At 39.7% G+C, this 23,790-nt stretch overlaps 1 protein-coding gene across 1 annotated transcript in view; it reads right to left on the bottom strand.

Annotated features, from left to right (window-relative positions):
• CEP78 (centrosomal protein 78) overlaps positions 1-23,130 on the bottom strand; it is a 33,224-nt gene extending 10,094 nt beyond the window's left edge. The window contains 11 exon segments of the mRNA XM_009902591.2: positions 7,514-7,657; positions 8,761-8,809; positions 9,728-9,863; positions 11,194-11,302; positions 16,378-16,442; positions 16,711-16,824; positions 20,502-20,676; positions 21,366-21,469; positions 21,957-22,029; positions 22,477-22,652; positions 22,867-23,130. Coding sequence (XP_009900893.2) covers positions 7,514-7,657; positions 8,761-8,809; positions 9,728-9,863; positions 11,194-11,302; positions 16,378-16,442; positions 16,711-16,824; positions 20,502-20,676; positions 21,366-21,469; positions 21,957-22,029; positions 22,477-22,652; positions 22,867-23,119 — 1,398 coding nt within the window. The 5' untranslated portion in view covers positions 23,120-23,130.
• Between the last annotated feature and the right edge of the window lie 660 nt (positions 23,131-23,790).

Genomic DNA, 23,790 nt, shown 5'->3' with positions numbered 1-23,790 from the left:
AAAACTAGTCCTATCTTTATCATCTGGACACATAAGACTGACTCTAGGAGGTCAGAGTCTTACTGAACAATGTGTAGCTGCTATGATGTAACAAGATCATCTCAAGGCATTGGAGAGGGGGTGGAAGCTCCATGAAGAACTCTCAGGAAACACCACAATCTTAAAGCAATCTACCTCAGAATGTGTGAAAGTAGTAGGACCTAGAAATTCTTTTATAGACAAAGAAGCACAGCACAGAATCCTGTCATCTAGCTTTGAAGATCAGTCACAAGTACCACAGACTTGAAGAATTCCTACACTGTCATTTATAGTGTGTGTGTCAATGTATGTCCATGTATTTTAAAGTTTCTAGAGTTTAGTGCTTTTGGCAAGAAACTCTACTTTAGAAACCTTATTTCTGTAGTATTTTTGTCATGGACAGATTTTAGACAATTCCAAAGGCAACCTCAAACTGCTGGTTTGTATTTTCAAAGGGCAAAGTCTTAGAAAAGTTATCAAGATTTTTTTAAATAGATTTGGAGGTTGTGTAGTTTTGTGTAAACTTTATTTACCACACTGCAGATGTACATATTATTTGATGGTTATGGGCTGACTTCACAAAAAAACCCTGCAGCTACACCTCCTCGTAAGCAGTATCAGAAGCCTACCTTTAAAAGGAAGATGCCTTGCACCTGTGCAAACACTCTTGTCACCATTAAATTACAAGTATATGTAGACTGTATCCTTTGAGGTGCTTTTGAGAAATTCAGTAGCTTATACAATCTTTGTGCAGAAAAAAAATAAAGAGCTAAATAGACATCCAAGCCACAAGACGGAGACTTAGCGTAGTCCAGAAAGACAGCACTGATAGCCTTTAAGATGAAGCTGAATAGCAAAGTTATGGTGCCCTCAGAAGTACCCTATGCAAATATGGCTACTCAACACTAGACAGAGGTATGAAACTGAAATTAAGAAACTAAAAATATAAAATATAGAATTAGCCATGGTTTTCTACTTGATTACATGGCTTCCCTTATTCTTAAAAAATACTTACAGTGCAGTTTCTACTTCTATGTAATTCACATAGTGCTAACGTCTCGAGGGTTACCCTGCGTTTTTTGAAAAAGGGAAACACAACTAATGTCACTTCACTAAGTAGTATGCTTAAAGCCCCTTTTTGAGCAGAAGGATCCAGTTCTCATACTAAACTGAATGTCTGGTCATCGAGTCACATCAAAAAATGCCTGGAAAGATTTTCTGGCACAATGGTAGTTTAAGGAGTACACATCTTTTACTGTGCATTCCCACAACACAATCCCATCATTGTTCTAGCACAACTGGTTGTCCTACCTGACTGAAAGGCTGTGTCAAGGCATACTAGAGCCAAATGCACTAGATTACTTTTTCAGTTCCATAGGTCAGCTCCCACATCAATCAGCTCCACAATAAGGAAATTTTAATGACCCAAGATCAATTAAAGTAGATAAAAAGGGTCCTTCACTTCCCCTTTCACATTATCAACCATTGACTTCTGTCACTTACTACCCTCCAGTTCTGGAACACACCCAATTACATATGCCAATATGAGTCATTAAGATGACTGAGAACTAACCTGGAAATCACATAATCACAGTATGATCGAGGCGGGAAGGAACCTCTAGAGGTCACTATCTTGGTCTGGAGAGGGAAAGAGACTCAGTTCTTTTGAATATTCCTGTATTATGAAATCAGAGGCACAAACGAGGCCAAAAAAAATCAACAGCAAAGCTATTTATTAACAGAATAAAGTGGACGGAACAGAAGAAGGGAGAGAGAGAGAGGAGAAGGAGAGAGAAGAGGAAAGGAATTATATTACCAACCCCCATCTCCCATGATGGCTTGGGTCCGTAGAGGAAGGGTGCTGGTGCATTGGCTTGGAGATGTCATCCTTGTTGGCTGTGCTATCTCCCGCTAAAGGAGGGGAGGGAGAGATCCCAAATTCCCAGTCCTTCTCTGAGCAGCCTCTTCAGCTCCATGAGTTGCAGCAGGTGAAACTTAGGACATGGAGAGAGGGTTCCTCCTGGTCTGCTGCTTCCAGGCTACACAGTGATGTATTTTCTCCTGTGTCCATCCTTTTCTCTCCTGGTATTTTCTTCTCCTTCACAGGCACTGGTCAGGTCTTTATACAGTTTTTAAGTCACAGATTTTTTTAGGTATGTCCCCAGGTGGTGAATCCGTTGTCCTTTTCACTGTCCTCCCTTTCCGGAGTAGCTGATGGGTAGAGATGATCTTGTGTATGCACATTCCAGAGTCGTTATCCAGTGGCATCTGCTCAGCATCCCCTCCCTTGGCAGCTATTGTGTGGGCAAGGAGCAAAGGTAATTTTATCTTTGTTGATTCACATCGAGAGAGACAAGACATAGTCTCTTACAGTCACTGGTCCAACCTCCTACTCAAACAGAGTCACCTAGAACAAGCTGCCTAGGACCATGTCAAGATGGTTTTTTTCATATCTAAGGACACATACTCAACAACCTCCCAGGGCAACCTGCACCAATGTTCATTCACCTCACAATAAAAGTGTTTCTTGACATTCAGACAGAACCTCCTGCATTTCAGCTTGTGCATGCTGCCTCTTCCCCTGTCACTAGGTACCACTGGAAAGAGCCTGGCTCTGTCCTGTTTGCACCCTCCCTTCAGGTGTTTATAGGCATTAATATGATCCTCCCCATAGCCTTTTCTTCTCCACACTGAGCAGCCCCAGCTCTCTCAGCCTTTCACAGAATCACAGAATTGTCAGGGTTGGAAGGGACCTCAAGGATCATCTAGTTCCAACCCCCTGCCATGGGCAGGGATGTTTTCCACTAGATTAGTTTGCCCAGAGCCATGTACAGCCTGGCCTTGAAAACTTCCAGGGATGGGGCTTCTACCACCACCCTAGGCAACCTGTTCCAGTGTCTCAGCACCCTTGTAGGAAAGAACTTCTTCCTAATGTCTAATCTAAATCTACCCTCCTCTAGCATGTACCCCTTCCCCCTAATCCTGTCACTACCTGACACCCTAAAAAGTCCCTCACCAGCTTTCTTGTAGGCCCCCTTCAGATACTGGAAGGCCACAATAAGGTCTCCTCAGAGTCTTCTCTTCTCCAAACTGAACAACCCCAACTCTCTCAGTCTGTCCTCATAGAACAGGTGCTCCAGCCCTCTGATCATCCTCATGGTCCTTCTAGGACATGTTCCAGCATGTCCATATCTTTCTTGTAATAGGGGCTCTAGAACTGGACACAGTACGCCAGATAGGGGTCTCAGGAGAGTGGTGTAGAGTGGGAGAATCATGCCTCATCACCTGCAGGCCACACTTCCCTTGATGCAGCCCAGGATGTATTTCACTTTCTGGGCTGCGAATGTACACTGGCAGCTCATACCGAGTTTCTCATTGGCCAGCACCCCCAAGTCCTTTTCTTCAAGGCTGCTCTCAAGCCAGTCGCTGCCCAGCCTATATTGATGCTTGGGATGGCACTGACCCAAATGCAGGACCTTGCATTTGTTCTTGTCGAATCTCATGAGGTTGCCATGGGCCCACCTCTCTGCCTGTAAAGATCCCTCTGGATGGCCTCCCTTCCCTCCAGCAGGTCAGCTGAACCACACAGCTTGGTGTCACCAGTAAACCTGCTGAGGGTGCACTCAATGCCACTGTCCATGTCACCAACAAAGACATTAAACAAGACTGGTCCCAGGGACTCCACTTGGACATACACCCATTGACAGCCACTCTTTGGGTGCAGCTGTCAAGACAGTTCTTTATTTACCAAGTGGTCCATGCATCAAACCCATGTTTTACCAGCTTGGAGATCAGGTGCTCAAAAGGCGATTGGACATAGCACCTGAAGCCATGGTTTAGTAGTCATGAAGTGTTGGGTGACAGGTTGGATTTGATGATCTCTGAAGTCTTTTCCAACTTTATTGATCCTATGAGTGTCAAAGGCTTTGCTCAGGTCCAGATAAATGATGTCAGCTGCTTTCCCCTTGTCTACTGATGTTGCGACATTGTCATAGAAGGCCAACAGGTTTGTAAGGCACAGTTTGCCCTTGGTGAAGCCATGCTGATTGTACCAAATCACCTCTTTGTTATTTCTGTGCCTCAGCAGTGCCACCAGGAGGATCTGCTCCATGAAGGCCTCTGAAGGGGCGGAAGTTTTCCTATGATGTCCTTTACCCAAGTACCACAGCAGACCTCCCTACAGAGCAGATTCCATCTGCATATCCAGCCTTCCACTGGCCTCAACAGGGAGTCTCCTACTGTAATGACTTGTTGATTTTACTTTGGAGGGTCAGTTTTTATGGCCAGCCTGAGGCAAGTCAGCCTTGGTGGCACTTTAGGCCTTACCATGTTATTGCTCACAACCAGTTCCTTCTGCAGAGCCTCATACCTGTTCTGGAAGGCCACTGCAGGTGATGGGCTTCTTAAAGGAACATGCTTGCTGCATTTGTTTCATCAGGCAGATAACTGTTCCCATTGGAACCCACTGCTCCAGTGGGTTACTACAGGAAGGCAGGGAGGCTTTCATCACAGGTGAGATGCTCCAGTCCCTTAATCATCCTTGTGGCTCTTCATTGGACTCTCTCCAGTATGCCCACATCTCTCTTGTACTGGGGAACCCAGAACTGGACATGACACTCCAGGTGTGACCTCACTAGTGCTGGCTACAGGGGAAAGATCATCTCCCTCAGGCTGCTGGTAACATCACTCCTAGTGCAACCCAGGATGCCATTAGTCTTCTTTGCTGCAAGGCCACATTGCTGACTTGTGTTCAACTTGGGTGTCCACCTTGACCATGAGGGCCTTTTCTGCAATGCTGGTTTCCAGATGGTCTGCCCTCAGCACCTCTTGGTGCATTGGCTTGTTCTCCCCTAAAGTGCAGAACTTTGCACTTCTTGAACCGCACAACTTTTCTCCACAACAGCAAGTTGAACCAACTTGCCTTATGGTCAGATATATATGAAAAAAGATGTAAGAAATAAAAAGACTGTGGCAAGAAATAGAAAATCACAAAGCAACAGCAGAAAAACAGACCTCATAGTTCAGTGGTGAAAAGTTACAGCTTGGTTCTGACCTAATGTGAAACCATGCCTTGCATCAGCGCAACAAAAAGGATGTGAGAGGCACAGAAACAATCACAGATTACTGAAACAGTGCTGTCAAGATATGCTGTCAGGGCCTAAAAATCTATTCTGGATTTTAAATGCAGATAATCAGGAAAACCTGAGCTTTTACAAGCACAAGAAATTTTGAACCTGTTTTGGGCTACTTTCCTCCCAGGAAGCTCAGAGTAATTACAAATTATGCCTTCCTTACTGTTGCTCTGTATGTAACACTACAGGTAACACTGACAACACGCGGCTGATGTAACAACCTTCCCCCAAAGCACAAAACACTGTCTGCCCCAGCAGCGTGTCCTTAAAATAATATTCCTCCCTCTCCAAATGCCAAGAACAAATACAAGAGTTTCCTGAAAGTACAGTACTTGCTGCATAAAAGTTTTTGAGATTCCAGACACGATGCTCTTGAAGCCACTGCATAGCACAATGTCTGCATATTGCATATCAACAACATGGAATCACCTACAGAGAAGAAAGCCACTAGATAACTTTAAGTCCCAGCAACACGTGAAAACCTTGAAAATCTTCCTGAAGACAAGTTCTAGAGAAAATGGGGAGGCCTACAAAAAAGTACACATTGGCTGAAAAAAACAAGCACCAAAGGCACATAGTTATTTATGCAGTATTTCTACAGTCTTTTTGCCTTCCATGGTAAATCTACACCATCTAACTCTCTGTGGTAGTTTTAGGCCATGCTTGGAAAATTGAACAGGAAGTAGTAGTATGTAAATAAATCGTCACTTAATGTAAAAGGGAAAATAGTAAGAAGTTCTAAACAATTCCATTGACCAAATAATAAACATAAGGCTAGTAAGGCAAACTAACTTTCTCTCTGTTCAGTTTCCCCACTCTAGCAGATACTAACTTGTGCTTCTGCTGGCTGTTGCTGACCTTGAATGCATTCTTACTGTGACTGAGTATCTAACAAAGTAACTGTCTGCCTTTTTTCTCTCTCCTTTATTGTGTGTACAGTGCAGGGAGGAAGGAGCTAGAAACGGGAAGCTATTAGCAGCTCCCCTGATTTTGTCCAGGGGGGTTCTTGTGCTGTTTATAAATTGTAAATACCTGTAAATATAGGATATTTTGTACATATTCATTGCATTTCATTTTGGATTGTAGTTTTGCCTGTAACTACAGCTTCATTTGCTTCCAACTGTGCTGGTCTAGTAATTTAATATTGGGGGGAACTTTCAACTCACCATACTCTTCCATTACATATTGATCTGCAACAAGTTTCAAGTTCCCTTCACTTACATAAAACCAGCTATATGGTTTTAATATTTATATACTCAAACAGCTGATTCACCCAGCGTGGTGATCTATGACAACAACCCCAAAATCAAACTGAATGTAAGTCTTATTTTTAGCAGTACTTATTTGGAGATAGTGCAGATTCTCCAAACAAATATAAAATTCCAATGCTTCATAAACAATCCAGTTATCCTGCCTAAGGGTTTTGCTTTATAATACTGATAGATTACTTTTCTCTACAACTACCTGAAGGGAGGTTGTAGACAGGTGGGGGTTGGTCTTTTCTCCCAGGCAACCAGCACCAGAACATGAGGACACAGTCTCAAGCTGCACCAGCAGAAGTTTAGGCTTGAGGTGAGCAGAAAGTACTTCACAGAAAGAGTTGTTGGTCATTGGAATGGGCTGCTCAGGGAGGTGGTGGAGTCACCGTCCCTGGAGGTGTTCAAAAGGGGACTGGATGTGGCACTTGAAGCCATGGTTTAGTAGACATGAGGTGTTGGGTGACAGGTTGGACTTGATCATCTCTGAGGTCTTCTCCAACCTTATTGATTCTATGATACTTTGGCAGCAATACCAAGCCACTGAAAAAACCTTTGTTTTCCCTTGCTTTCACAAGAACATTCCCTGTCAAGAATTGGCAGCAATAGTCAGAACAAATGGAAAAAATTTGTTACCAAGCTCAATTATAAAATAGAGCCTTAACAACGCTTTCAGAGGTTTTAAAAATTATTTTTACACAACAATCATTAAAATATTTTCTCTTATAATTTAATATTATTTCTACAGGAAATACTTTTAAATAAATACAACAGGCAATTAATGCTGATGAAATATTTGTGTACAATGATTCAAGACTTGAGAAATTACAGATATGTGTAAAGTTATTCCTTATTATGGCCTTGATTTGACAATATGCTTCAATGTACACAACTTCATTAGAAATACTCAGACTGGAAATTCAGTGAGTATTTGCCACATCTTTTGAAACAGAAGCCTGTGTGATATAATGCAGGATAACTAAAAATTATTCAGAAATCCTGCTCTGTAACTGGTTACTAGCATAATCATAATTTTCTGGATAAGAAATGGTTTAACTGATATAATTTGCCTTTATGGAGTTTAAGGCACAAGAACATGCTTCTTACCTGTAATTTTGGATATGCTGTTACATTAATCTTTTCTAATGATTTTGCCAAATTAGGATCATGGATAGCATCATCTGAATATTCTGTGTCTTCAGTTTCAGAGGTAGGAGCACTTTCTACTGTGACTTTTACTGGAACACCTGTCTAATTACATCAGAAAAAAAAAATCACACCCACTCACAGCATTACATTGTGCCACAAGAATCAAAGATTACATAGTGTAAAAAAGCTTAATTTAAATGCAATCACTTTGTATTATATTTCCTTACACTACAAAGATATTGGTTAGCTATGCTATTTTGAAATAAATTTTCATGAAACAGTATTCTTAAAAAACCACATGTGTACACATACTGGGTATAAAGGTAGCAGGGTGAGATCCTGTAAGGAGAGGCCAGGGCTGCCCCATGCTGGGGCAGCCATCTCCATCCAAACTACTGCAGTGCAAGGCTGGGCTCAGGAGCTACAAGGGTGGTGCCTCAGAGAAAGCTATTCAGAAAAGGACAAAAAATGCCTGACAGGCAGAAGAGTGAGCAAAAAAAAGTGAGAAACAGCAAAGGGAACACCACGTTCAGAGAAGCAGGTGCTCCATGGTGGAGCCAATACCCATACTCCAGTCCACAGAAGACCCCATGCCAGAAGGATGGACCAAAATTGCTGCAGCCTATGGACAGTCTGTGCCAAAGCAGGTTTTCTCAAAGGGCTGCAAACCCTGAGAAGCCTACACCAGAGCAGGGAATAAATATGCTGCCTTCAGCAACAATCAGATCCTCCTGTGAGCCACATTAATGCCTTAGTACACACTAAACCGCTTCTCCAGATTTTCTGTGGTGAGTGAGGAGATGGAATTTAGATGCAAAGAGAAGACTTCCACCTGCTGTGTTTACTACAGCTGTTCACAGTACATAGTCCAAAGGAAATAAGGAGGAAAGAGAGGAAGGGACATGCAGAATCTTTCAGAGAAAACTTTCCTTATTGCCTCTGGTGGGATTGTGCTCATACTCCAACCCTGCTTGCTCAAAAGACTAAGAAACCAAAACCTAGTAATGTAGAAATGGGAGTGAACAAAGTATCAAAGAAGTTTCAACCAAATGCTGACACAAACTATTATTTTGCACTTGTTTGAGAAAGAAACTTTTAAAGTATGTTCTCCTTTAAGACAGTAAAGAGTCTGTCAAGCACGCTTTTCATTATTTTTTTTCAGGCATTCATCTACTACATAAACTGTCATAAAGAAGATAGATTACCTCAATCTTCACTGGTAATTCTTCATCACTATTATCCACTGGCCCCCGTCTAAAGTTAGGGACAAAAAACACTTTTGAGAAAAATTAGTTTGTAATGCCTTCATTGCTCCTTCCATTTCTAAACACAGAATTTAGAATAGGTAAACACTAAGAGTAAAACTGCACACAGCATTGTACCCCTTTAACACTCTTTACATCCTCACTTTATTCTATGAGTGCTCCCACTAAATAATGAGTTAGAGCAATATTGCTGATGCCACATTAGTATCTTCAATAGGCATCTTGCTTAATTATTGCAAACCAATGTTCAGCACATTGAAAAACAAGTTAAAATAAAGCTTAAAATGAATACGAAGTATTTATATGGCCTCCACTTTTACACTTCAAGATCCAGGGAATTTAAAAGCGAACCCTGTACAAAAACTGTTTTGAAAGGAAGTATGCCAACAATATTATGGCTTCCACATGTAACAATTTATTTTATTTTTTAATCTTACTTCACAGGGCTTAGTTGATCCAATTTCTATGCTGGGATTAGGGGAGATGGAGCACAAAGATGATATGGAAAAAATATCTAGAGACCTCAAACTGGATGCCAAAATCAGCTACACTACAAGTTTAGAGGACTGGATTGCATCTTTAGCTATTGTAAATGTGATAAATCCTTAAGAAGAGAACAAACAAGCAAAGTGGGTTTGGTTCTGTGGGGTCTGGGTTTTTTGCTACACTTGAATAAAACCATAGTACAGCCATGAAATCACAACTCGTGTATTTTAAAAATCTCCTGGAACAGAATATGTGTAACAGCCACAAACATTATATGAATAGAACTAATTATAGATGCAATATGAAATTCTCAAAGTAACTTTCGAATACTTATTAAAAAAAAAAATTAACACTGCTCTCTACTACAGCTGTATGTAGCTTTCATGCTTTTTTATTTTCCTGTGTACTATGAAAACCTCACCTGCATCTTTTTGCACGTTCTGCAGTCCGCCAGGGAATGAAGCCTTTTGTGCCTGGTGGTAGTGGCTTTGGTGAGTAACTATCTTTCACAGGTGTATTTTTTTTCCCAGGACTTACAGACTTTTTACATGGTAATCCTGTATTGAACAGTAAGAATGCAAGAAAAGATAATTCATTATACCTATTTATTTATGTATAACGACAGCTTAATGCTCCTATGCAAAATCTCCTTATGTAATAAATAAGAAGGACTGCTGAAAAGATACCTTTCAGTCTAATTTTGCTGACGTTTTTAAAAACTTTAGTTCAGCTTCTCAAAAAGAGGGAAAGACAACTTATCTACTTGCAATTATGAGGTGATATGTTTAGCTGCTATGGACCTAAAAGACATGCTGTTACTCAAAAAAAGTGAAGTTTTGTAGCTAAAGAGGTTAATTCAAATTACATATTTTAGATACCTAACTCTGCAGTCTCAAGAGAGAGAACAGACAGTCCATAGAGACAAAAGGTTATCCATGTGCTTCAAATTGCCCTCTAGTGGCTTTGATGTGAGGAATGATGGTTTTATTACTGGCAAAATACAGTTAAACCAGTGATCGCTAATAAGCCAACCAGTTTTGCAGTAACTGTGGTAATAGGATTCCAAATTTCAGCTTGTTTTCAACAAGCTAGCAGTATAGATTAGATTTTACTTCCTCACTCCCCCATCCATTTGAAAAGAAAAAAAAAAATTTTAAAAGAAAAAAAAAAAAAAAAACAACAAAACTGAGACAAGATGACAAAAAACCAACCAACCCACCCTGCCAAGTACCTCCAAAACTCTGACAACCAGTTTATGTGCTTATTTATGCTTACCTCCCTGTTTCCAGATAACTAAAGCAAAGATGAAAGACAGTCAAATGTATTACAGTGACATTTATAGTAATTTATTGAAAAATATTTAGTGTATCATGACTATAAGTAGTTAATTATAAAGATTCAAGGTATTTATGTTAAGCATACTATTTAGAACAGGTTTACATGAATTTTAAAAGAAAGTACAAAAAACAAAATGTAAAACATTGTGTACATCAGTAAAAAAATGCATGCTTCTTTGTCCTGGCAAAGGACAGTCCACTACAGAAAGACTGAAACATTAGAACTAGGCAACTTACTAACACAAAGCTTCCTAGAAGTGAAAGCTTTTGGAAAGGATGCACTCAGAATAAATACGTGCAATGCTTCCACATATTTAAGTCAGTGTATTTTCTCACCCATGTATCTAGGAGAACTAAGAGTAAGAGCAAACTTCCTACAGAAACCAGTAGAAGACACATTATTGACTTAAGAATAAATTGACGGTTTTTTGAAGACTAGTATTCTGCAAAACATTCAATTTAGACATATGTTTCAAAATTAACATCCCTAAATATTGAAAGATTATTTTTTATAGACAAAATCTAGCATAGTCAGAGAAAACAGTGTTACCAATACGAATAGTAGCTTTTCCTTTTCGACCACTTCCTAGGACAATAGTTCTTTTCTTTGGTCTAGTTTTCAAAGCATCCTTGGAAGATGGAGATGTCTGCCACTTATACTGGAATGTTTGGGTTTTTTTAAAAAAGAAAGACAAGTTGTTTTAATAGCTGATATTTAAAGAGGTGCTTATTAAAGATTAGAAGGGGTTTTGTCAGATAGATGGACCACACTGGTAGTTACAGAAAGCTTAAACTGCAAAATTAAGGGAAAAATATATCCCACAAACCCCAATTAAAACATATATTCAATGCTAGTCAGAGTGCTACATATCAGAAAGTGTTCTTATAACACCACTACAGTATCTGTTCCAATACTTTCCTTTCTCTTGTGCAAAACATTTCTCCTTCTACAGCAAAATAAACAGCATGGACCCTATAAAGAGGAAACTCTGGATTTTGCATTTTGTTCTCAGAAAGTTGGCTTGCTAGGAATGGGTGGCTGAGGCCAAACTTCTCCAGAGTAATAAAAGCTTCTTTAGTGTGATTTTTACATTACAATGAAGCTGGTATTTTTAAAAATACAAAGGATTTCACTACCTGTAATGAAAGTTCACCCTTTCACAATAGAAGCCTCCACACTAAAATGAAAATACAGTGATAACCAAAGGCAACTGCTGTACTTCAAAATTGATTTCCTTACAGGTTCCCTTTTCCCCAGTAACAGTTTTATTACCCCACAGATATTTTTAAGTTACATTGTCACTTATTTTTCAGCACACATCAGAAATTAGTTAGTACAAAGTCCAGCGCTGAAGAAAATTGTCCTGGTTCAGTTAGGATGGGGTTAATGCAGAAGAGGCAGAGAGGAGCCACACCCAGGATAGCCAGCTGAGACCCAATGGGGTGTTCTACAGCACTGGAAAGTGCAGACAGCTAGGCGAGCACATCTTTTTTTGTATTAACCACTTTACATATTACTTCTTTACTACTGTTGCTAGCCCTGTTGTTCATTCTTTGTTTTGTTCTATTAAACACTAGTTAGCTCCTGAGGCTTTCCCTTTTGCTCCCACTTTGTCTTTCCCATCCTACTGAAGCAGACCGAAGCGTGCATTTGTGGAGTGGTTAGAGTTAGGGATAGCATGGTGGTGGAAGAGGGACAGTTGTGTGAATGGAGTGCAGGGTGTGGAGCTTGGCTGCCAGCTGAGCCTAAAACCATGACAGAAATGCAGTTTACCTCAGACAGCCCTAAACCTCACATCAGAGTACCAGAAACAGTATGCCAGTTACTCCCCCTAATGCACATGGAAGATTAAAATACTAACTAACTAACCAAGTTTAGTCCAAGTTTGTCATTGACAAGTTTTTTAAACTTTGGACTTGAATATCCTTGTATATCCTACAGCTAAATCTAGCTACTGAGACAACTGAATTGTTTTAAAATGATAAATAGACAGGAAGAGTAAAATTAAATAGTAAATTTCTACAAGCAACAGCATCTTAATTTTATTTTTATTACACACAGAAGAACTGCTATACTGTTAAACGTCAAGCTCATCTAGCCCAGAGGCCTGTCTCCTCTCATACCACCTGCTGCTGTTGTGCCACACCTCAGTGTAATGACAGCAAACATACTAAGTGCTGAAAAATAACTAACAACAGCCAAGTCCCTGTGAGTAACTTGTTTTGCAGACTCCTTCAGTGGATTTTTCCTTCACATTATTGAGTCTGTCACAGAAGCTACACAAACCTTCTCCACCTATTACACTCCATCATATCTATAACTTACAATTGACTATACTAGCTACACATGGCTACTAGGACATACAAATTTTCTGGTTTAGATCCTCATAAAATTTAAAGGAATCAATTAGTAGCAGGCCCTCTTCATGCAGACATTGAAACTCAACCTACACAGCAAGCACCTACATGTTCTTGAAAAGCAAAGAGAAACAACCGGGTTTTTATGCAGAACAGGATGGAGAAGCTACTGTGACTGGTACCCAGTAAGCAAGCGGTGACAATACATTACAGGCTATTTGTGGCAGCCAAGACGTGATGTTTTGTAGTTACGACAGCTTATTACTGTAAGGACATTCAACAGCCCGCTAAACTTATCTTTTTGTAAAACAATGTAGAAGCACCTTAATGTATTTTCTGCATAAGCGAAACCATGGAGTTGACACAACAGATGCTATGATGAGATCATACATGAATGCAGCTCTGCTGTTTCTCAGATATAAACAAATTCAACACTACCAAGTTTTTCTCATGAAAATTATGACAGCTAGCCTTTTGCAGGATAAAACACCGAAACTAGAGGTAGATGAAAATGGAGACAGTACTAGGCATGATTATCTGTGCAATACTTTAGTTATCTTCTGGGTGAGATATGGTATGAGTTAGGACACTTGCTGCAAGAGCAAGTTTCACAGAAAACAGTAGTTTCACAGAAAATTGCATCTTACACCTTGAGTTCAGGAAATCTCTACACATAGGCTAAACTTAGTCCAACTGATTCTTCATTTTCTGTCAATATGAAATCCAGATCTGTAGGCAACTATGACAGGTAAAAGAAAATAAAAATATCCCTACTACACGAAGTAATTTAGAAGACAGATACTCATGTCTTCTCCACTACAAAAAATGGATCAGCTTATGTTAAAACCTCACAGGCTTAGATGAAATACACAGATAGAAGGAAGCAATGTAGATGCGAACTGACTATATTGTGATTGACAAGCACAAGCTACAAGAAACAATCATTACTTCTTCAATTTGTAAACTTAGTATATAATGGATCTGTCATTAAAAAAACCCAAGAAATCTGAAAAATAACTGAAATTTTTGTCTTGTGTTAAACCTCCTTAGAAACAGAAAGAACCAAAGTGTTAGTTACATCCAGAATTTAGAATATGTCATTAGGACTCTCAAAAATACATTCGTAAATTATTTTCACTTCCACATTGTGGGATTCTGACTTCTGGTGGAATGACTGTTGACAGTCCTTGCATTTATTCTTGCAACAGTTTGCTGACAAACCCTTTGTCTTCATTAATATCTCTGATTTACTAGTTTAGTCCCTGAGATTTGACTCCTTACAAAAAACACAACCAAAAACTCCCTGTGACAGTTTTAGGCTATGCCTTTAAGAAAGGTCAGCTACTGAACACTCTAGCTGAATGTTTTGGTATAAAAAGGAAAACAAAGATAATTCTAAACTAATTTCATTGGTAGATTAGTAGCAATGTAACTTTAAGGATTTTTAGTTTTAGTTCAGTCTGTTTCAGTCAGTCTGGACAGCTGTTTTTCTTTCTTCTGTGCTTGCTGGAGCTGACCTTGTACTAATGAGACAAGAAACTAATTCTTTTCTTCCCTTAACATATCCTTTGAACTAACAGAATTTCCCTTAATAATTACTTTTCTCTCTAACCATTTTTGGAAAAAAGAAGGAAGGGGGCAAAGGGGTTTTTGGGGGTAGCCCTCCTCTATCGGGGGGGGGGAAGTTTTCTGTGTTATGTTCTTTCCTGTATATTTTTGTATATACTGTATATTGTGTATATATTCACTGCATTTCATTCTGCTTGTAAAAATACAGCTCTTTTCCATTTTGCTTCTCTGACTAAGTTAGCTGTGGTTTGTGTGTGTGTGAGAATCGAACTTTTCTCACTACCATACTCCCACAAAACAGCACACCACCAACACACACACACAACAAAACAAACCCTCATATTGCTCACTTTCAGTGTAGAGCACAACATTAAAATACAGAACCACCCAAAAGAAATGTAACTGTCTTTGTCATTATAATATCCAAGCTTCTGAATATAGCTCAAACTAACTTCAAATCCTAGATTAGGGTAATAAATGTTTCATTTTCAAAACACTATCAACCTCAACATCAAATGTTTGTGTTCATCTTGCTAACCTGTTAGATTACAACTTCTTGAATGTCTGCGTTGGTCCCACGATAAACAGCAAATATTAACCATAAGAGCCTACTCACAGAGCTTACAAAACTAAAGATCTAGGCTGGTTTACTTTGTGGAAGAAGCAAAGTTACTCAGCAAGCTGTTAGCTATTTTCACTTGTCTTGTAAATAATGTGTGAAGAATTACTGTCATCACCATATGACTTAAGATACTGCATTATCAAGATGAATATAAAACAGATGTCTTCAGTTGAATGACCTCTTTGTATGTGGGAGATTCCACAAAGAGTTGACTCTTGTCATGGTCCAACTTTCCAATAATCTTGAGCATCTCCAGGCACATGCTATTTTCATGTGACCCCTGCAATATTTTGTGAATATTGATTGCATTTGCCAAGAAGAAAAGTTATTTCAATCTCTTAAGGAACCTTTTTTAAGAAAAATTGAGACTAGTTGTGAAGAGAGTGAAATAAGGACCTGTATCAATCCTCACAGAATTCCACACTCAAACTTCTCATATTTTAAGATACACCCTACAGATCAACAGTTCTGACTTTTAAACCTTTTTAAAACTAAAAGAGCAGTGAGTTCCAGAACAAGAACTGGGATGGTTGCAGCTATATGAAAACAAGAATAAGAGGACGCTCATTTTTTCTGCTATCTCCTTTGGAAACTTTTCAATTTCAGTGTCATAAACAGTAGCCTTAGTATCTATACACTATAATACTGAACAGTGCAGATATTCAGTCAATGTACATTATCGTCAATGGACTATTAAGTGAAGGGGCACTGGTACTTGAACTAAACTCTGGTTTCCTAGCATAGAAAAGGAAAGTAACTGTTAAAAAATCTGAACTATGTAAATTGTTGGGGAAAAAAGTGGTTTAAAGTTTTACACTTTTATTTCCTTTACTATTCCATTAAAAGTTATTATTACCATGATAACAAGAGACATGTAGTAGAGAAATCTTACAGCAGTCCAGCAGCAGTATTTATTTAATGTTCTATGGTAATGCCCAAGTACACACATGTATTTCTGCCTTATTGCCTGGCTTTACTACATGTTTCACCCTAAACTACATAGGAAATTGTAAAAATTGCTTAGTACAATATCAAACTGCCAGAATTGTTTTCTGTTTTTCTCTTCATAGTGTCTTCTGTTTTATAACTTGAATAGTTGTTTTAGATTAATTCTGATTAAAGCTGTCCTTTACAAGAAAAAAGGCAATGGCAACTGCAAAGAAAGGCCAAATGCTTAACACTTACCTCTGAATTAGCACTATTTCCATTCATAAGAACTCTTTCAATAACGTTTTTCATCACAAAGTGATCTAGAATAAATTGAAATATCTTACTAAGAATCTCCCATATGATACAAGTTTTCAAGCAAACCAACAAATCACTGAATAACCAGCATACCCAACTCCCTTCTCCCATTTAAAAAATTGTTTACCAATATATTGCTGCATTTTTTCCCCCTCTTACAAGTGATTTCTTTCCCCCCCTAGAATTACTGGAGAAAAGAAAAAAAAATAAAAAGGCAGCCAAAATACAACAAAAAGAAACACAAAGAAGACAAAGGTAGGTAGAAATACATACCAATTAAAGGATTTTTTCTTATGTCAAGTACCACTAATGTTGTATTAGTTTGAAGGGCATCTAATAACGACTTTGCTCCTTCATTGGATATTCCACACTGCTGCAAATCAAGTGCTAAAATATTTAAGGAGATAAAAGAGGAAAAAGAAAGCTATTCAGTGCCATAACCTGTAGTCACCATCTAATACACTTAATCCACAGTTGCTGAAAACCTTCACGTCACAGAACATGAAACATTAGAAAAGAGGTCATGATAACAGTCACATGTACAGCTATGAACGTTACTTTCAGAAGAAAGCTAGAAATATAAACCCTTATTATAGATAAACATTAAAAATAACTGCAAACGACTGCAAAGGAATACAAAAATCACAGTCAAGTCACAGTTCTTGAAAACTCCTACTAGGTACAACATTCCCAAGCACCAATTAATTCAAACACCCAAGGCAACATCATTTGTACAAATGCACAACTTCCATTTAGAAATTCTGAGTCAATGCTTCTACAGGATCATTGTTTGTATGCATCATTATGTGCGAGTGTAATGGACTAGCATAAGGGCTAACCTGCCTGCTCCCCCAACACAAAAGTGAGGGGAGAAGCAACACACAAAACTCAGGGTTAAGATAAAGAGTTTAATATAACATAAAAAATCATAATCACAATGCATAATTACCTTAGCTAATAATCCAATGAATCTAATAATAAAATGCATGATCACCTTATCTTAGCCTACTTCCAGAAGAAGCACATTGAAATACATGGGGGAAAGAAAACAGCACAGCACAAAACAGAAAACCAAAACCAGCAGCTACACAACTCCCACCCATTCCTCCACCATGCTTGCAGAAAAGAGCCAATACTCAAGAACCAGAACCAGCTACCAGAACAGGAAGCCTCCCATGTTGCAATCTGAACTTCAAGCCCCATAATACTTTGCTCCAGTTAGCACTTCCATTTTTGAAGCTGGAGTCTTGGGAAGAGGCACTGACATGACTGCTGCACAGTATGAACAACAGCAGCAGATTCAACTCGATCCATGACAGGTAAAAGAATAGTGTAAGTTGGAAAGGACCTCTGAAGGTCAACTAGTCCAATCACGCCTGCATTAAGCAGGGGCATCCTCAACTAGATCAGGTTGCCCAGAGCCCTGTAAAGCCTCACTTTGAAATAGTCATAGAATAGTATTGCCATGGCTTTGGCATTTATTTCATGTCGTGTATGCACAGTATCACAGAATGGTTGAGGTTGGAAGGGACCTCTGGAGGTCACCTTGACAAATCATCTTGCTCAAGCAGGCTCACTTAAAGCCAGATGCCCCATACCACGTCCAGACAGCTCTTAAAAGAATTCCAAGGGTAAATCCGCTATAACCACTGTGGGAAACCTGTACCAGTGTTCAATCACCCTCACAGTAAGAGTTTCCTGATGTTCAAGGAGGGACCCCAGTGCTTCAGTCTGTGCTCACTTCCTCTTGCCTTATCTCTAGGCACCACTGGGAAGAGCCTGGCTCCATCTTCTTTACATTCATCCTTCAGATATTCATGTGCCTTGATGAGACCTGCCCTCAGCCTTCCCTTGTCCAGACTAGACAGTGCAAACTCCCTCAGCCCTGCCTGAAGTAAGAGCTGCTCTAGTCCTTCCATCACCTTACTGGCCTTTCACAAGACTGTTTGGTAGCTTCGTCACTCTCCTATATAGGGAAGATGAGGTCTGGCCTCCTGAGTGTTTGACTACATATGAAGAATCACCTCCCTCAACCTCCCTGCAACTCTCTAATGCCACCCAGGATACCACTGTATTTCTTTTGACACAAAGGTGCTTTACTGGCTCACAGTCAGCTTGTGGTTGACCAGAATCTCCACAACCCTTTCTGCAAAGCTGCTTTCCAATTACACAGCCCCCCAACATTTCCAGGTGCATTGGATTATTTGTGCCCAGATGCAGGACACTGCACTTTCATTTGTTAAACTTCACGAAGTTCTCATCAGCCTATCTCTCAGGCCAGATGAAGTCCCTCTGGTTGGCATCACATCCCTACTTCCCAGGGATGCAGGTATGGCTGACTTGCCTATAGTTCCCTGGGTACTTCTTCCTAGCCTTCTTGAAGATAGAAATGATATTTGCTACCAGGCATCCTTCCCAGATACCATGATCCTTCAAAGATTACTGACAATGGCCTCAAAATTACATCAGTCATCTCTCTCAGCACTTGTGGATGCATCCCATCAGGACCTACAGACTTCTGTAAGCCAAGTTTGTGTAAGTATTCTCTAACCTGATCCTCTTCCATCAGTATGCACATTATCTGCACACCTATGGTTCAAACTATGTAACAGTTTGGTACCTATGTAACAGGTAGGTATTTGTTTCACAGTATCACAGTATCACAGTAACTAAGGTTGGAAGAGACCCCAAGGATCATCAAGTCCAACCTGTTCCAACAGACCTCACAACTAGATCATAGCACCAAGCGCCACGTCCAATCTCCCCTTGAACACCTCCAGGGACGGCGACTCCACCACCTCCCTGGGCAGCCCATTCCAATGACGAATGACTCGCTCAGTGAAGAACTTTTTCCTCACCTCGAGTCTAAACCTCCCCTGGCACAACTTGAGACTGTGTCCCCTTGTTCTGGTGCTGGTTGCCTGGGAGAAGAGACCAACCCCCACCTGGCTACAACCACCCTTCAGGTAGTTGTAGAGGGCAATGAGGTCGCCTCTGATCCTTCTCTTCTCCAGGCTAAACAATCCCAGCTCCCTCAGCCTCTCCTCATAGGGCTTGTGCTCAAGGCCTCTCACCAGCCTTGTTGCCCTTCTCTGGACACGTTCAAGTGTCTCGATGTCCTTCCTAAACTGAGGGGCCCAGAACTGGACACAGTACTCAAGGTGTGGCCTAACCAATGCACAGTACAGGGGCACAATGACCTCCCTGCTCCTGCTGGCCACACTATTCCTAATACAGGCCAGGATGCCATTGGCCTTCTTGGCCACCTGGGCACACTGCTGGCTCATGTTTAGGCGGGTGTCAATCAGCACCCCCAGGTCCCTCTCCGTTTGGCAGCTCTCCAGCCACTCTGACCCCAGCCTGTAGCTCTGCATGGGGTTGCCGTGGCCAAAGTGCAGCACCCGGCACTTAGACTTATTAAATGCCATCCCATTGGACTCTGCCCATCTGTCCAGTCGGTCAAGGTCCCTCTGCAGAGCCTTTCTACCCTCTAACTGACTAACATCTGTTCCCAACTTGGTGTCATCTGCAAACTTGCTGATGACTGACTCAACCCCCTCATCCAGATCATCAATGAAGATGTTAAAGAGGATGGGGCCCAGCACTGATCCCTGGGGGACGCCACTGGTGACTGGCCGCCAGCCGGATGTGGCACCATTCACCACCACTCTCTGGGCCCGGCCCTCCAGCCAGTTCCTAACCCAGCACAGAGTGTTGTGGTCCAAACCACGAGCTGACAGCTTAGCCAGCAGTTTACTGAATGAACTGAATGGTTCAATGAACTGAATGGTACAACTTACACCAGCACCATCAGTCATTTCATACAGATACACCATAGAATGAATATAATACTTCTCCAAAATACTAGAGGACAACACTGAAGGTCCCTTCCAACCCAAACCATTCTATGAATCTATAAACAACAGTATCAGACACTTGGACAATTTAAGAGAGACAGTCTTTTGAAACAGGAAGTTACTATTCTCTTTGCATACAAAACTGACATTTTAAAGTTTTCTGTGTGCCACCACCACTGTATCTTAAGAGGCAGTATTTTGCAATACCTTTGAGCCAAAGGTCCTCTCCAAGACAGTCTGCAAAGGCACTGGCTCCTCTGTCTCCAACAAGCACGTTGCAGTTGAAACTAATCCGCCTCAGGCCAGTCATATAGTCAAGGTCAGGTCTCCGGTAACGCAGGCTTTCAGCCCAGGCCTCACTATGTCTTTTCACTGCCTGGTGCTTTGCAAATAAAGAAGTTGTTACCAAGTGCAATACCAAAGCCACTATGAAGAAGATCACAAGTTACCTTTGTTTGCAATTGGCGTTTAGTGGCTCAAGTGCTGCTGTAAGAAATACATGCTGTTTCTGAGTTCAAGAAATACAAGCAATTTTTTGTTCTTATCATCCAATCTGCAATGTAAATTATTTAATATGACTACAAAACATCTTGTTTTCACAGACAGACACTATCAACACATCTTGAATAGGAAATATGCACTAGGAAGTTGTCTTTTCATGCCAAACAATGCTAACATTAATTGTTGTACTAATCACAAGCTTACTAACCAGTTAATTAGTAGCCTCTCAATTATAAACTTAATTATTCTTAGGCATTGGGAAAGAATAATTAAGAGATTTGTAAAAAATTATGACAATGAAAGATATGTTCCCCAATACCACTGCCAGAGATTTTACAGCCCTAATTCTTAAAGAAAATACATAATTCTGAACTGTTTTTTAGCTGATGTTTAAATCCCTCACCAGAAACTAAGCTACTTTGCGCACAGAGAGTAACAAATTTCAGGAGGACTGTTCACATACTTAACTTCAATGTTCACATATACTGTTCATAATTCAGAGCTTGGAGAGAAAAAATGAGTGTTTAAGTTCTTGGGAACGTTTGGTTCTAAGAAAGGTGATTAAATTACCTTTAATACATTTGCTATATGTTCTGCCCCTTGCCATGTGAGGCTACATCCAGTGAAGTTTACATTTCTGATAGTAGCTGAATTCTTTATACTCTGACAGATTGCTGAAGAAAATAAAAACATGCACATTATCTGCACACACCACAGCCAGATTATCAGAACATACTTTTTCACTGCTATATTAAGATGCAGAAAAGCCTCAACAAAGATCTGGTGCTGAAATACAAAATGTATTTTAAAGTGTCCTAAGATTATCTATTTCTAGCACGAATGTTCAGGAAAAACTACATGAATAAGCTAGAAACTATTTTATTTCAGTTTACATAAACATCATCAATAGTTAATCTCAAGCAAGTATTACAACTCTTTTAAACAAAAAGTATAAACATCATTATAAAGTAGGACAGCTACTTATTAGCATCAAATGAAGAAATTAAATTCTTTAAATGTTGTTATATGTTAAATATATTATTATTTAATTGTAGACAAGTCCAAAACCGGAATAGAAACACTGAACAACTCTGCTATCTATTTAAAAGACTAAAGAAACAAGAAAGAAGAATATTTATACAATTTTGATTCTGAACTTACTTTCTAATCCTGTATCTCCAATTGGACAATGGGCTAATGAGACACTCTCCAGGGATGACGCTGCAGCCAAGCCCTTCATAATAAAGATGAAGTTTGTTAACTGCTTGAAAAGCAGAAATACAGAGAGAAAAACAAAACAAACCAACAAAAAACCCTCTCCTAAAGCACCCAAATTGCTCATAACTCTTTGTGCTCCCCACAAGAAACTCAGGAGCTTCAGAGCAAGGTCAAAACAAGCAGTTTCAGTCACAAGCACAAGTTCCAAACACATATTAGAGATGCTGCTGAGATCCTTCTAATATGCATTGATGAATTAGGGCAAGGGTAGGTTATGTGATTATGAAAGATGCAGCAAGACTGTTATACTAAATGGCTCAGAAGAATCATTCATAAGATGCATAACACAAAGCTATCTTACAAAAGGAACATCCTTCTCTGTGACAAATATTTACATTTACTTCCTACTTCTCTACATTCTAGAGCATATTTTTCACTTATATATGTATTACTACATTCTCACCTTTGTTAGAAGTATTAGATCTCTCTCTCTCAGAAGCAAACCCTGCAGTTCTAAACTTTTCAGTACATCTGATATACTGAGGCAGCTTTTGACAGCTTTGCATAATTGGCCAGTCAAGTCTTTTGTTCGAATTGCTGGAATTCTCCTTTTAAAGGAAGTTTTGTACCTTTCAACACCTAATAAACAACAAAAATGACACATCAGTAAAATCTAATCCCTATTGACTTAAACGCAATAGTGATCATATCTTGCCTTTTTTTTTCTTAAGTAGAAGCAATTCCTTCTGCATTACAGCTCCTCTCCCCATGTACTCAATCACAGAAGTTTCATGCAACACATTATAACATGTATACATCAACACAGTTATATTTTCTAGGCATTACTACAAACCTGATTCTCCAAGACCTTGGTGATGAAAACTTCTTATTCCAATGGAGGTCAGAGTCTTATTATGCCTGATAGCATCCAGAAGCGGTGCCCAATCAGCAGCTTTGATGCGATCTACAGTTAGGTCAAGCGCACCCTGTATCAGGTTAGCCTTCACAGCTTTCAGTGGGACACAGCTTTGAAGAGCACAAAGATGTTCATAATGCGAGTAGAAATCCAGCATGCACCGCCTTCTTATTTTCACAGACTCAATCATTTTTTTATGTCATGTCATGTCTCTCTAAAATAAGAAGGGGGGGGGGAGAGAGAAGAAAAAGCTTTTTCCAGTGTATCACTGATTTCACAAAACATTAATTTGTTCCTCCATATTATATTGTTTACATGTCATTGATGTGGCAGCTAAAAGAGCTAAAACAGTGATGTCTTGTGTACTTCCTCGTGTAAGTACAGCTGAACAGGGTGGTGGGAAAAAGAAACCAGTTATAAACCTGTGCTTTTTTCCTCCCACATAAAGAGGTGTAGTTGTGAGCTTTTCTGCTATTTCAACCAACAGTTTAGATTCTCATAATACAGAATAAAATGTGTGTTCTCCTAAATATTTTTGCCATTATATACTTTACATGCTTATCCAAGTAAATGTAGGAAAGCAGCTCTCAGGCTGCTGTTCTTGTTACCCGTTAGTTCCCATGTAGCAAAACTCCCAAGCTGAATCTCTGAACACTGTTATGACACAACTATTAAGCATAATTCCTTGGTCTCAACAGGAATATTAGTCAGAATATTTAGAAGACTCAATTATCTATATTTCCTTTTTTTTCAGGACAGCATTAAGGATCTCACATGAGATATCAGACATTCATATTATAAACATTTTTTTCACACTGTTAAAGACCAGAGATCCTCAGCAAATCTGAATGACCCTCTATG

Source organism: Dryobates pubescens, chromosome Z, assembly GCF_014839835.1.
Source record: "Dryobates pubescens isolate bDryPub1 chromosome Z, bDryPub1.pri, whole genome shotgun sequence".
Lineage (NCBI taxonomy): Eukaryota > Metazoa > Chordata > Aves > Piciformes > Picidae > Dryobates > Dryobates pubescens.
Note: the sequence above shows the minus strand (reverse complement) of the source record. Positions and strands in the feature narration are given on the sequence as shown.